Raw genomic sequence first — 14,459 nt, 5'->3', positions numbered from 1 at the left:
TGAGTGGATATGGCTGCAAGGCAACAGAAGCTTGAGATCAGTTTTCCCAGATGAGCTGCCAACGAGCCCCGTCAGCCTGAAGTGACGGGTTTTAAGGCTCAAGTAAGCTCACCTTTGCCCGTTCTCCTGTCAGTAGAAACTGTTCCACCAGGCTTAGTAGCTAAACCTCATGAAGACCAGGAGCTGGTCTTGGTTGTCAGAAGCTATTTGAGGTGCACGCCATTGGGAGCATTTAATAGGTAGTAGGAGCTTGTCACCATTACCACCCCCGGCTATAACAACCTTAGGGAAACAAGGGAAAACTACATACATTTAATTGATCAGGTACTGGAAGTGTCTACCAGAGCAGAAAAATAAGGTACAAGTTAATTGGCAATCCAAAAAGGGAGAGTTTGACATGGATAAATGAAAGACTTTGTGTACTACTATTTTCTTTTGTCCTATTAGTTGAAAGTGAAAGCACCCCATGTTAAACATTAGAGTAAGAAAAAGCTGTGTGCAATATTAATATTTCCATCAATTTTGTTACTTTCACATATTAGATAAAATATTGCAAGTATTTTATGGCAGGTTCATCATTAATATTTTTTAAAACCCTTGATAAACAACATGTCATTTTGAAAAGGGTAAATTATAATATTAAATAAAAGCAATGCCAGCTGAAAAGCTGCTGAGATCTAACTAATTTGCAAGCAGAAGATCCCTTCAAATGGAGCATCCCGAAGGAGCTGTTGTCTGCTTATTGTGCACTTTTCTGACAGATTAAACTGCGGTGTACTGATGCCTGATTCACATTGTTGCTGTTGTATGCCACAGTACAGACCGCTTTGTATTGTGAGTGGTAGTAGAACTCTTGGACAGTGGCACTTCACGAGGACAAGTGCAGGATGAGAACCCCTGAAGCTGCTTCTGCTCTCAATCCTTGCTCCTCCACTTTCAGCCCTAACGTAAGGTTTTGGCCCAAAATGTTAGCAATTTCTTTCCCCGCACAAATCAGCTGCTGCTCCAGAATGTCTGCAGAATGGCATCATTTCTTTAGAAAAGTTCTCTGGATGCTGGATGCCATAATTTCAGTATACAGTGAATCTTCTCTCATCTGCCTCTGACCTTTCTTTTCTGAGAAACAAAACCTGTTACCTGGAATTCACTTACACTGGACACTTTAATTGCCCGTTGTAGAAATATACATCTGCTACATTTTCAGGAGAATATGTTCAGCAATTCTTTTAGTTTCTTGAAGGAATAGCTTTCATTTAGACTGCAATTTCGGCTAAAATGCTTTTTTTTTTGGAAAATAAGGGAAAGGTTTTATCAAGTACTTTTCATAAGAGCAAGACTCCTTTAACATGATGTTAATCATCTGTGCTATGTCCTTACATCATATTACTCATTCTGCAATTGGATTCAAGAATTCTAGATGAAGCTTTTACCATTGGCAAACTGTGCTATGTTGTCCTTGCTCCCTAAGGAAAACTGGATTGCCTTGACATTTTTTTGCTGCATGGAATTCTGGGAAAGTGATCTCATTATGTTGTAATATAAATCCCGCCACTTCTCCCAGCTGAGGAGGCCTACTTACACAGCTGCCTACCTCATACCACTTGAGATCTTTAATGAGCAAACCATACTCACTTGTCATGTAGACTAATCAGAAAAGGGAGTTTGGCTAAGAAAAAAGTATACTTTTAAATTGTTGGTAAAACTCTTCTCTGGCATTGGCCCCTTAAAGTCAGAGGTGTCATGAACGGAGGCTTCTTGAAGGCATTGTGAATCCTCCATTATGACAATGAGCCATAATTGCAAATCTTAATCCAAGAAAAGAAATGAAGACATTGTAAATGTCTCATCTTGCATGAAAACATGAACGAATTTCTGCAATAATGCTAGCAAGTGGAGTACATAGCATCTGGAATATTATTATGTTGAGCTAAGCATAACCTGAATCTTATTTTGTTTCTGATGCTAGTATATTGAGTGCTATCATTTTATTGATTCATGTGTGTTTTGATTTGGATTTTTTTTTCACTTTTTATAGGATCTGAAGAAAACACCACTTCACCACAAGAGTCAGTAAAAGTAGAGGTAATATCCATTTTGCCTTGTATATAGGGACACGACTTTTCGTGCATGATGCTTTGACAGTTCAAATGTTTGTCATCCACTTCCTACTGAATAAAGCTGTTGTCAAAACTCATATAGAATTTTAATACACGAGGTTTTTTGTGAAAAACAACAGTCTGCAAAATAATGATTTACTGGAACTCCAATCAAGTGAAATAATCTCCATTCATTTTATAAGCATTTAAAATTTGGATTTTTAAAATTATTTTGAACCCTGTTGAACTCATGAAAAATTATTCATAATATGTGTAGCTTTCTCACTCATATGAATCTGCTACTTGTATAGTATCTGGATACTCGATACCCTTTTTAATTCTGAGATTTGGAACCAGTGATCATGCTTATTATGACAGTCTGTTTATATGCTAATGTGTAAAGTGTCTGTTACACTGGACAACAAAGATTTTGCTTCCTGATTATTTTGGGTGTATTTTATGGATTTTGGGCAGCTGATCATGAAAATCACCATGGAATTTCCCTATTATGCACCATTTTTTTGGAATTCATAATTCAAGTTTGTTAAAATGTTGCCCATAATGTAAGCAAGCTGAGAAGTTTTCTATCTTGCCCAGGTATGCCTGGGCATGTTTAGGCAGGGCGGATGCTTCACGACAGGACAGGGATATAGCTTGGATACACCAAACAGTGTTGCAAATGGGACAGCTGTGTGTGCTAAAGAATCTTGTTACATTAACAAGGATTGGCTACTGCATAAGCAATTGGTTCCAGGGTAGAAAGGTGTGGTGCATAAGCCACTTGTAGACCCAACAAAGATATTTTTGCCTCCTCTTCATATAAAACTGAGGCTTATGAAAAATTTTGTGTAAGCAATGAACAAGGAAGGTAAAGGATTTCAATATTTGAGACAGATGTTACCCATAATAACTGATGTCAAGATTAAGGAAGGCATTTTTGTTGTTCCACGAAACAAACAGGTCATCAATGACAGGTAATTCGAAGAACTTCTAGTGGGACCAGAGAAAATTGCATGGAAGGCATCCAATGATATTGTTGAAAAATTTCTTGGCAACAACAAAGCACCAAACTACGTGCAGCTGGTTTGACGACATGCTTCAAGCATACAAGATGCAACATGTCACTGAAGATTCATTTTCTGCATTCCCCTTTAGACTTCTTCCCAGCAAATCTTGGTGCTGTCATTGACAAGCATAGTGAAAGGTTTCATCAAGACATTGCGGTCATGGAGAAACAGTATTCACGGCAACTGGATTCCATCAAAACTGGCTGATTATTGTTGGACATTTAAGCAGGAAGCCTCAGACACTGATACAAACAAAAATAATCAATGAAACATTTTTACCTATGTTGAACTGTTGGGAAGTGTCAGCACTATTACGCAATTAAACACATTATATTCAATAAGAGGTAACTTCCTGTTCCTTCAAGTACCTACCTGATGCAAGTAGGCTGAACTTATATTTATGCTCAGCTTCAAGTGGTCTATCATAAACAAAAATGGTATCTGAGGAAGCAACAAATTCAAAAAAATTTGTTGTCCAGTGTTATTTGACTATAAGTAGGAATTTCCACGCATCCATAAAACCAGTGTTATAACTTTGTTCTTCAAATGTAATGTGGATCGAAAATTGGGTGTTTAATGTGATATTTTCTTCACTTGTTTCATTGAGTCATTATGGCTAGCATTTCAGGGCCCCGTTCATTTAAATAGGGTCACTGATATTGATCAGAAAGGTAAGTCAGGTAAATTATTTGTTATTTTGCTTACTCTTAATGGTTTTTGTGAAAAGTTAATTTTACTCAATTGCCTTTTGAGGTAAATTTGTTTTTAAAAGTATATTTTCAACCAGCTAAATCATTTTGAGCTGTTTTTAAGTGTCTCCGAGCATGCATGTCACTCACAAACAATTTAACAGACGAGGATCTAAGACAGCATGATCTGCACCTTGATACAAATCATGGGGCTTCAGTAAGCAAGTGTGACAACAAGAATAGCACAGGGCATGAACATGGGTAGTGAGCCTGACCAAGCATGATCCAGACCGTTGAGGTATAAACATGTTAGAAGGCAGTACCGTATTAATAAAATGCATACACCATTTTACAAGATATTATTTCAAAAGCCCCTTTGCAGGTGGATCAAAATGCTCAGTAAGTACAGGGAAAAGTGAACATTTAGCATTCACTCAAATACTCACATTTCAAGGAACTATCAGACAAAGCAAATATTAATCTTGCTACCTACTTAACCCCAACAAAATATTCATTATTCTGTGCCTTTAATATTAAAATATAACTTAATTTCATTATAATAGTTTAAGAAAAGTGAAGATTCTTCACACTTTAATCAAATATTCATGCCACTCATTTTGGATAATCCATTTTCAAACAGCTCACTGTTCTTTTTTAAAAAAATTCTAAGTATTCTTAACCAACTCTAATTTGTTAAGCATTCTCCTGTTCTTCCATTAGGAAACTGATATATTTCACAATCATATTCGCTCATTATTAGACTGGTATTGAAGTCCGAAGTAAACTAAAGGTCATTAATGTCATCAAGCTTCCTAATATTGTCAACAAAATCTATCTTTTCAAACAGGGAACAAGGGGGCGACATCGTGGCCAATCAGGGTGGGAAAATAGCCTGCGACAGAGACCAGTGCAGCGAATAACCTTCCAAGCTGGTGATCCCTATTATATCAGTAAAAGGAAACGAGATGAGTGGCTGGCTAAATGGAAGAAGGAGGTAAGTTTGCATTGTGGATAAAACTGGTCATCATCAGCAGAGCTCAAAGATTTCAACTCTGAGACTAATTCAGCTAGCAGTTAAATAAAGGTTGATAAATGGCAAATTGAAACTTGTGCTTTAACTCTTGCCCTCAGATAAAGATGACAATATTCATTTCAACTCTGTTAACATCAAATAATGAATAATTCGGGTGAAAAGATGCCAGCTCAATCAAATGTGTTCAAAGATATCACAAATTTCTTCTCATAGATTTCCACAATGATTATTACTTTTTGGAAGTTTATGCATTGGAGTATACATTTCTAGTAACTTTGCAGAATCCTAGTGCTGCAGAAAAATGCTATGTCAGTGAATATTAATTTGAGGTCGGTGTAAGAATATTGATCAAATAATTTCCATAAGACTATAAACAAGGTTTATTATGACACAAAGGTCTGGGGAAAGCCATTAACTTGTGGACATTATCTGAAATGCATTTAAAATTAATTCAGCCAGAAAACTAAATGAATTTCAAACTTGTGATAAAATGCAGAGAACACCCTATGTGTATACTCAGTACTTGCACATTCCCTTTGACATTAGCACTATTGGGTGGAAATCAGGAAGAACTGTATTCTAATGTGGCTGTCCATTGTAATAGGGAAGTGGTAGAAGAAAGAAACACCATTTGACGTGGAACTTGCATTTGGATTTTTGCGTCTTTTGTAGCTTGGCAATGTCCGTTTCACCATCCAGCAACTGCTATGAATGGAAGTGAAATAACGCAAGCTTGAATTTGGGGAGCTACCGTGGTTTGCTAATAAGAGTCAACACACTACTGCTGTTTTTTTAGATACAGTTTTCTATATTTTATTTACATATTGGTAAGAAAAAAAACAAAACAAAATGAAAGGTTTTAGGAACTTGACGGCAATGCAAATGTGGGCAGCTATGAGGGTAAAATAGCTTGGAGTGATTCATATGATTCTGTCCCCAATTTATCCATTGCTTGTCAGCAACCAATACTGGATGAATACAAATGTCCTTTAATTAAGCATTGGCATAACCGAAGCCTTTATCATTGGATCTTGATGCAAACTTCATTCTCCAGCCACCAAACCCAACCCATGACTTGACAACTGTCTGAAATAGAACCAAGCTATTCACCAATTAACAAATATATTTGACCTTTGGATTGCCCTAACTGATCTTATCCACTGTTGAAACCCTCCAGGAGAATCTTTGTTACCACAGGGCAATTGTTCCAATGCCCTTCTATCCAGGCTCCTTCAGTCAATATATCCATGACCCTGAAGTTTTCCAAAGCTTATGTTCTATATGCCGGCTCACTTTCAACCTTCCCCTTTATGCTTACTGACCTACAGAGGCTTTTTGCAACACCCTGATTTTAAAATACTCATCCCTAAATTCATTTGCTCTACGATGCACCTGCTCTAGCCTCTGAGCTCTTGATTCTTTCCCTAGAATTTTCTCCACCTCTAATACCTTCCTCTCCATCTTGAAAACTCACCCTAAAATATTACTTTAAAACAAGTTCATGTCACCTGCAATGATAACAAATTTGGTTTGATAAAGTGTCTGTGAAGTCCTTTGGGAGAGTTTGCTCTGATGAAGGCAACTGTCTAAACGTTAATCACTAACTATACCAATGCTATTCTAGTACAGTTACCACTGTGTATTTACGCAACAGTGTGGAACCCTGTCCAGGTATATTCTGTTCACTTGCCCAGAACAAATCCTATCTGGCTAATTACCACCCAGTCAGTGTCTACTCTCACTTTTCAGCGAAGTGAAGAATGGTGTTATTGACAATGGTTTCATATCGTATTTAGTCGCCTGAGCTGTTCAGTTTAGGTTTTGCATATCTCAGTCTAACCTCCATATGCAGGGTGAGAGTGGCCCCCTTGACAGTAACGTAGCATTTGATCCAGTGGAGCATCAAAGATCCCTGAAAAAAGTGATGTCACTAAGCATCAAGGGGAAAGCATTCTAGCAGTTCGTGTTATAGCTTGTACGAAGGAATATGGCTTTGTTGGAGATCTGTCATTGCAGTCCCAGAATATCCACACCGGGTATTGACCCAGGCTCATTGATCTTTAGCTGATTCGCCAACAACCCTCTTTCCATTATGTCAGAAGGGAGGATGCTGATTGAATATCGCACAATGTTCGATCTATTTATACCCCCTCAGAAAATGAAACACTGTGAAAAAGGAACATTTGAATTGACTGAAAGGATGTTACTTTATTTTATTTATTGAGATGCCACCCTTCGAGCCACGCTGCCAAGCAACCCCCAATTTATTCTGAGCCTAATCACGGGACAATTTACAATGACCGATCTAATTAACCTACCTACCAGTACGTCTTTGGACTGTGGGAGGAAACCGGAACACCCGGAGGAAACCTACTCAGTCATGGGCAGAACGTACAAACTCCTTACAAGTAGTGGCGGGAATTGAACCCGGGTCACTGGTAGCGTGTAGCGTTGTGCAAGTTCATTGCTGGAAGAATTGATGAGGGGAATACATATATCATAATTGGAAGGTGGTTAATAGAGTGCAGAGAAGGCTAGGGATTCAGATACCGATTTCTTTAAAGCTGAGAGAACAGACAGAAAAAAAAATCCACAAATGACAACTGGGATTCTGTACTTCGTGGCAAGGAAGTCACTTTGAATTTACACAAGGAAATCCACAGGCAAGGTTCTGAGTGCCATGGCCAACACAGAAGAAATAATAAAGTTAAATAATTTAAAAAGGATGTTCTTTTTCACTGGAATTTAAAAACAATTTAAGGAATAGAATTCTGCAGAGGTTTTTGAAATCGTGAAGTCATTTCAGTGGATAGCTTGTAACTTCTCTTTTCATTCTTTAGATGATACTCTGTAGTTTGTGTTGTACTCTGTTACCATTCATTGGTTTCATGGTGTTGTGGATTTTTACTGAAGTGATGTCAGTTTTCAGAAATGCAAATCTCCATAGCTGACCGCAATGGGAGTGTAAAGCTACAGGGATTTTCTAGAACCAGCAGCCTGAAAGACCTGCTAAAATATGTCTTGCTGGCAGTCAGTTTTTGTCAGTCCCAGAACATTTCTGTTTAACATGTAACCAGCTGTGTGGGACACACACTTGGAGTAACTCATAGAACTAGCGCACTCAAATGTAAAAACAGTTTCATGTACTTTTGACTGATTACCTTTTGAGACCCAAGAATGTTTGTGCAGAAGTTTCCCTCAGGAAATTAAATAGGTGTGGTTGACTACAACTGGGAGTTTCTATTCATTTAAAACTGACTTGCCCCAGTAACAAAAAAAGCAAGGCTGGCTTTCTTCTCTCTTTAAAACTACAGAAAACATGTTTATATTGGAAATGCAACATTTCGCCTTTGTTTCAATATAAGAGAGATTTAAAGCTGTGGCTGTTTCAGAGCTTCACTTTCACTTACCTTATCTACTCTAGAACACTCTGGTACCAAGCAAAAATGCATCAGCACCCAGAAACTTTTCACATTGCAATGCTGTATCTCATTTCCAAATAGTAGAATGGAACAATCACGACATCACCTCTCCTCTGGACTCAAGGATACCTCAACGCCAAGATGTGGTATACAGATGATGCCACATATGTGCACATTCAGATGCTAAACTTCAAATCGTCATCTACTCATTCAGTGAGGGCATTAGGAACCTGGACTTACTCTTATCCTCAGTACAAAAATTCTCTCACAACCAATCCCCACTGTATAACACTGTCCTCTGACAATGAAGGTTCATAACAGTGTCTTGGAAAATGTGGAACTGCTCACTCCTCAGCAAATATAAACATGGAAATTGAATTCAGCATAACCTTTAGTACAATGATTCAGTCTTTGACTGGACAAAAAAATGTTTGACGGTCAGCATCTGAAATGTGCAGAAAACTCCCGGTTTTTAGGGCGTCAGTAATACCTCCCTTCTTGTTTGCTTCTGAAACATGAACGACCTACAACAGACAAAGCACCAAAGTGGTACCACCAAAGTTACCTCCGCAAAAGTTCCTCGGCATTCACATCACTGAGGACCTCACGTGGTCTGTACACACCAGCTGTGTGGTGAAAAGGCACAACAGTGCCTCTTGCACCTCAGGGTTGAGGAAGTTTGGTATGGCCCCCCAAATCCTAATAACTTTCTACAGGGGCACAACTGAGAGCATCCTGACTGGTTGCATCACTGCCTGGTAGGGGAACTGTACCTTCCTTAATCGCAGGACTCTGCATTGAGTGGTGTGAACAGCCCAGCACAGCTGTAGTTGTGAACTTCCCATATTCAGGACATTTACAAGGACAGGTGTGTAAAAAAGGGCCGAAGGATCATTGGGGACCCGAGTCACCCCAACCGCAATCTATTCCAGTTGCTACCATCCGGGAAGTAGTACCGCAGCTTAAAAGCCAGGACCAACAGGCTCCGAGACAGCTTCTTCCACCAGGCCATCAAACTCACACTGACTTGAGTGTACTCTATATTACATTGACTGTTCTATTTATTATAAATTACTTTGATTGCACATTGCACATTTAGACAGAGACATAATGTAAAGATTTTTACTCATCAAGTATGTGAAGGATGTAAGAAATAAAGTCAATTCAGTTCAATTCAAAATCCTTCAAGCCCACTAGCAGTTGACTCTCCTGGGCCAATATCCTCAGCATAGATGCCCTTGTTACAGTCAGTGCCCTGAGGGCAGCCTTCAACTGGCTGATACTGGTTTCCAAGATTCAGACACACTATTCCACTTGAGAATTCCATACAGATAGAGGGAAAGAGTCAAGAATATATTCAAATACTTTTTGACACAGTCATGTTTATCTAAGACCCATGAGCACTCAAAAGAAGCATCTGGAATAGTGTCAGGACCACGTGGAAGCACAACATAAACAGTGGAAGGAAAACGTAATTTCTCGAATTACTCAGCTCCCTACCCCATGAAACAGTACCGGTCTTGCAAGGACAGGAATTCAACAGCTGTTGCCCATATATATGTAAATTCCTGTTGCTTTTTCTTAAGAACAAATATGGAAAAATGTACTTGACTGAAGCCAGATTTTCTTCAACTAATCTATTTCTCTTAACTGCAATTGCATAGGTGCGGTGTCACAGAAAAGCAGTAGTCTCTTGTGAATTCTGTAATAGAAATGCCAACATTTCTTCCTGTATTTGAATTTCCACCTAGATTTCAAAATGGCATGTGAATCTCTCTTGGGATGAATTTATAAATCAGGTTGTGCTAAGGCCAACTGAAACATAGGAACCAAAGTTGCCAAGAAGCGGTCTTTAGCGTCAAGAGATGGTTGTTCCATATCAACACATAATTGTATGATTTGAAGATTTATATGTAAGAAACAAATTATGATTTTTTAGCTGGCTTCTAAGTGGGGCTTCTCAGAAGGCAGAGAGCAGAAGATAGAATTTAAATATTGAACTATGACAAAGGACCAGTATAGAGCACCAGATGGATTGAAGGGATCCTTTATTGGCATATTATTTTAAGAGCATATACGGCTGAGCTATACTACATTAAACACTCCTGCTGAGGTTGTTCCCTTGCTTGAAGGTAATTATAACCATTATTTTAATTGAATTCTCAGCAAAATTTACATTGCAATTTATTTGCAATGCAAAGACTATCTGAATAAAGAAACATCAGGCTGGCTTTCCTTGTTTCTCACCTCTGCCAACTTGCGTACACACTTATGGTTAAATTGAGTTTTTCATGGAGAATAGCCATAGTTTACAGCAAAGGTCATGCCGAGCCATCATTTGGTTATTGACGTTGGCATTTGTTGTACAACAACTAAGCTTTGAACTTTCAATGGTTGTAGGGAAGATTATTAGTTTGTCCGTAATTTCATATGTAATTCACTTCACACTTTTCTGCGCTCATTTTAACCATGAAGTACATGTCATGCGTCTTTTTCCTTTGCCCATTAAGCTACTCATTACCTGATTTCTCTTTGTGGTAAATATGAGAATCACTTTAAAAAAGTGAAGTCACTTTGAGGTCATTATTCGTCAACTTAAAAAGCCCCTTTAACCTAACTATCCTTGAGAACTAGCACAACATCTTTTTCTTCTGAATACGTACACGACGCTGGAAGAACTCAGCAGGTCAGGCAGCATCCGTGAGAAAAGAGTAGCCAGCGCTTCGGGCCGAGACCCTTCATCAGGCTGTCTGACCTGCTGAGTTCTTCCAGCGTTGTGTTCGTATTCTTTGATCCACAACATCTGCAGTTGTATTTTTGTGTCTTTTTCCTCTGGTGTCCTGAATACATTTCTGCAGTCCTGTGCTCTTGTTCTTACCTGTGCCTCTTTTATTTCCACCACCCCTTCCCCTCCATACTCCCCAGAAAAATCTATTCCAACTCTGATAGGTTCTTTCTTTCACCCTACCAGTGGCAGATGCGCCTTTCATTGGTTAAGCCCATGTTCTGGAATTCTATATTAGCCCCCTAATCACTTCTGCCATTACAATCCCTCCTTCCCAGCTACACTTAGTCAAGCACTTAGGCACCCATCGTAAGATCTTGAACAATACTGTACAAAGAAATTCTTCCTGATTTGAAATTATGTGAAAACATAAGAATTCTGACGATTGTTATTCAGTATGAAATAAGTTTTCACCAGAATTATCAACAAATCGGTCAACATCCCATTATTTTCTTAAAGGAAAACTCATAGTTGAGCAAAAGGACTGATCAGGAACAATTTCTTTACATAGTGTTGTTCAAGCATTGAACATTTTTCCTCAGGATTAACTGAGAGTGAAAAAATTGCACCTCTTTGGAGGGAAATGGCAAAATATTTATGAGGAAGATGTAGGATAGCATGAAAACATTTAGTTGAAGAATTCCCTCTATTGTATAGTTTTATTACCCTACATATGTAAATAAAAATAATACTTCCACTGAGAGTGCTGAACTTTAGAAGGTATCCATTGTTGTTTTTGTTCAAAGGTATATTTATTCCCCTCAAATCTAAATAGTTGAAAATTGATCATTTTATATCAACAGCCATATCGTGTTGTGCATCCTTTCTTCCCTTTCACCCTTGTTACAGTTGTTGTATTTCTGGGTTCAGCTTTTATAGAACTCAAGAATAATTCCAGGGAATAGAGGATAAGACTTACGTGGTTAGTGAAAGCCATTTTGTGTTTCTTATTTGCTGGTCTTATCCATGCTGATTGTTCACCTTTTATCAGTAGTCACAAATAATATGCATGATCATTTCAAGTGCTTGCTCTCCTAATCTGCTGCATAGGTATTTTACCTCTTTATCTTATATAAACGGGATAATTAAACTTTACTTCAAAGAACAAGACACTTATTATCTAAGAAGATTAGTTAAGTTCATAAATTACTGTTGGGAAATCATATTATTTGTTAAACCAAGTAAGATGGCTGATGTGAAAAATTCAGGTAACTTATCTATGCCTGAGTAGACACACTTAACATGATTCACCTTCAAAGGTACACTCAGGTTGTGCCTTACTAAAGACAAGCCCATGAAAGCAAGACCTGGAAATAGTAAACATGAGCATTTTTAGTGACTTTGAAACTTAAATTGCCTTTTATGGAATAGCAGGAGCTTCTGTGAGTGCATATGAAGCATCATTTCCAAGGTTTATTAGTATTTAGTTGCATTGACATTCCAAAAAAACCCAGTTAAAATTGTGTTAATTAATATCTTTGAAGAACCTGACCTGGAATATGTTTTACAAAGCAGTGAGTTTATAAGGTTAATAAAAGATAATTTTAATTGTAACATGGGCTGCTGTGATGAGGAACAGGTAATGCCAGGAAGCAATCATTTTAGAAGATCAAACTATTTAGATCAAATGTAATTTTGATTGATCCTTCTTTATGCATGATTAAGAAGCTTCATAGACTCTTTCACTGAAAACGGTAGATGAGTCATATTGAATGTGTACGGGTGGAGATTATATTTGGGGTAGGAACAGAGTGCATAGTGTACTGAAGTTCAAATTCTATGTCCATCAATGGAGTGAGTAAAGAATTACTTCTTTGTTAGTTAAGTGGTGACTCAAGCAATGATGGTTCTGTTTCAAATGTATTTAATGTTGCGTTGTGAGAATTGTCTGATCCTAACCTGACCATTGTGGTTATTTTCCATTCAAGGTTACCACTTAGGAATTGGTGTAAGGAGCTGATTGATTGTACCCCTGTCCTCTTTGCATTTGACCAGTAAATATATTCAAAAGAGGTTTCTCCAACTCTTTGCACAAAATCTTACAAAAAATATTCAACAAGAAAATGTATCTCAGGATTGTATATGGTGACATATACAATATTTACTTTGAATGTTGAACTTTAATAGAGGAAAATATATTATTTCATACTCTCCCACAACATATCTTTGCACGGAATCATAGCTGACGATTAGATCAAATACATGTTGGGTAATTATTAAACCTGCGAACAGCAATCTCGCTTTATCTCCTGGGGAATTCTGAAGTGTTGCTCGATATCTGTGGAGAAGCTTGATAGTGAACTGATACAGATCAGGGATCTTTGGTGTGATGTTAATTAGTCAAAGGTTCATCTGCACTACTTCATCTGTTTTTACAGCGCAAAAAAATCTTTCATCATTGGTCCTTTACATACATTATATTTATTCAACATGAAGAGGTCTCAAATTCATTGATGTCACAGAAAGCTGTCTTTGATGTATATTTTTATGAGTACATTAATTTGAAGAACATTAGTTCTAGCATAATTTTCCTTAAAATCAAATAGATCTGTACAGAGCATTTGCAACATATTCACACTGACCTGGCTCCAGATGAATAGTGCCAACATTAAGTAAGGTGAATGCCCGGATGCGATTGCACGTTGCTATCATTTTACTCAGTCTTAAGGCAATTGTAGGAAGTAGACAGTATGTGAGCAGGCTGTAATTCCAAGAGAAGCCTAATAGGAATGAGTGATATTGTTTCCACTGTTAATGGATCTTCCATGTGTATATTAACTTCAGTAATCTTCTTGACAAGTTTATATGCATAGAACATGCAGATCATTTTTGCTAGCAGTAGCTTTGCACCGTTCTGGACATGAAGTCTAATTTTATTAAATAAACAAGGTTCAGGACTCTTGGAGTTTAATTTCTCTTTGGGTTGCAGACCAGAATGTCATCACCCATAATAAAATTAAATAAAATAACTTAACTGGACACAAAATGTGTGTGTGCACACACACACATACACGCATGCACCACACACCGGCACACACACAGACTTACAACTCAATCACACCTTATTTTACTTGTGCACAAGGAGAACAGTGTGGCCCCTATCACCATACTGTTTACAAATTCTGAACAGAAACTATTTTATACATAACTTGCTTATCAGTTATGGATATTAGCTGCTTGGTAAACTATGTGTGTTTGAATTCCTTACTTGCAAGATCAATCTCAATCACAATAGAGGTGTTAAAAGCCAATAGAAACTAAAAGCTGACAACCGATGACACTTTGAATTTAGTAAAGGAATTGTCCCTCAGTTGTTGGGTGTGTTTCGCATCCTTCCATTATTGTATCTCAGCTGTCTCAGGCACCC

The 14,459-nt window shown here is 37.8% G+C and overlaps 1 protein-coding gene across 16 annotated transcripts in view; it reads left to right on the top strand.

Moving 5' to 3' along the window:
• The window catches only part of dnmt3ab (DNA (cytosine-5-)-methyltransferase 3 alpha b), a 483,274-nt gene that overhangs the window by 280,869 nt on the left and 187,946 nt on the right, over window positions 1-14,459 (top strand). For all 16 annotated transcript variants that reach the window (XR_012100314.1, XM_073057071.1, XM_073057068.1 and 13 more), the window contains 2 exons: window positions 2,036-2,082; window positions 4,700-4,846. Coding sequence is in view for 15 of the 16 variants with exons in the window: in XM_073057071.1 (XP_072913172.1) it covers window positions 2,036-2,082; window positions 4,700-4,846 (194 nt within the window). In the remaining variant the exon portion in view is untranslated. The remainder of the gene's footprint in view (window positions 1-2,035; window positions 2,083-4,699; window positions 4,847-14,459) is intronic.

Source organism: Hemitrygon akajei, chromosome 9 (assembly GCF_048418815.1).
Source record: "Hemitrygon akajei chromosome 9, sHemAka1.3, whole genome shotgun sequence".
NCBI classification, from domain to species: Eukaryota; Metazoa; Chordata; class Chondrichthyes; order Myliobatiformes; family Dasyatidae; genus Hemitrygon; species Hemitrygon akajei.
Note: the sequence above shows the minus strand (reverse complement) of the source record. Positions and strands in the feature narration are given on the sequence as shown.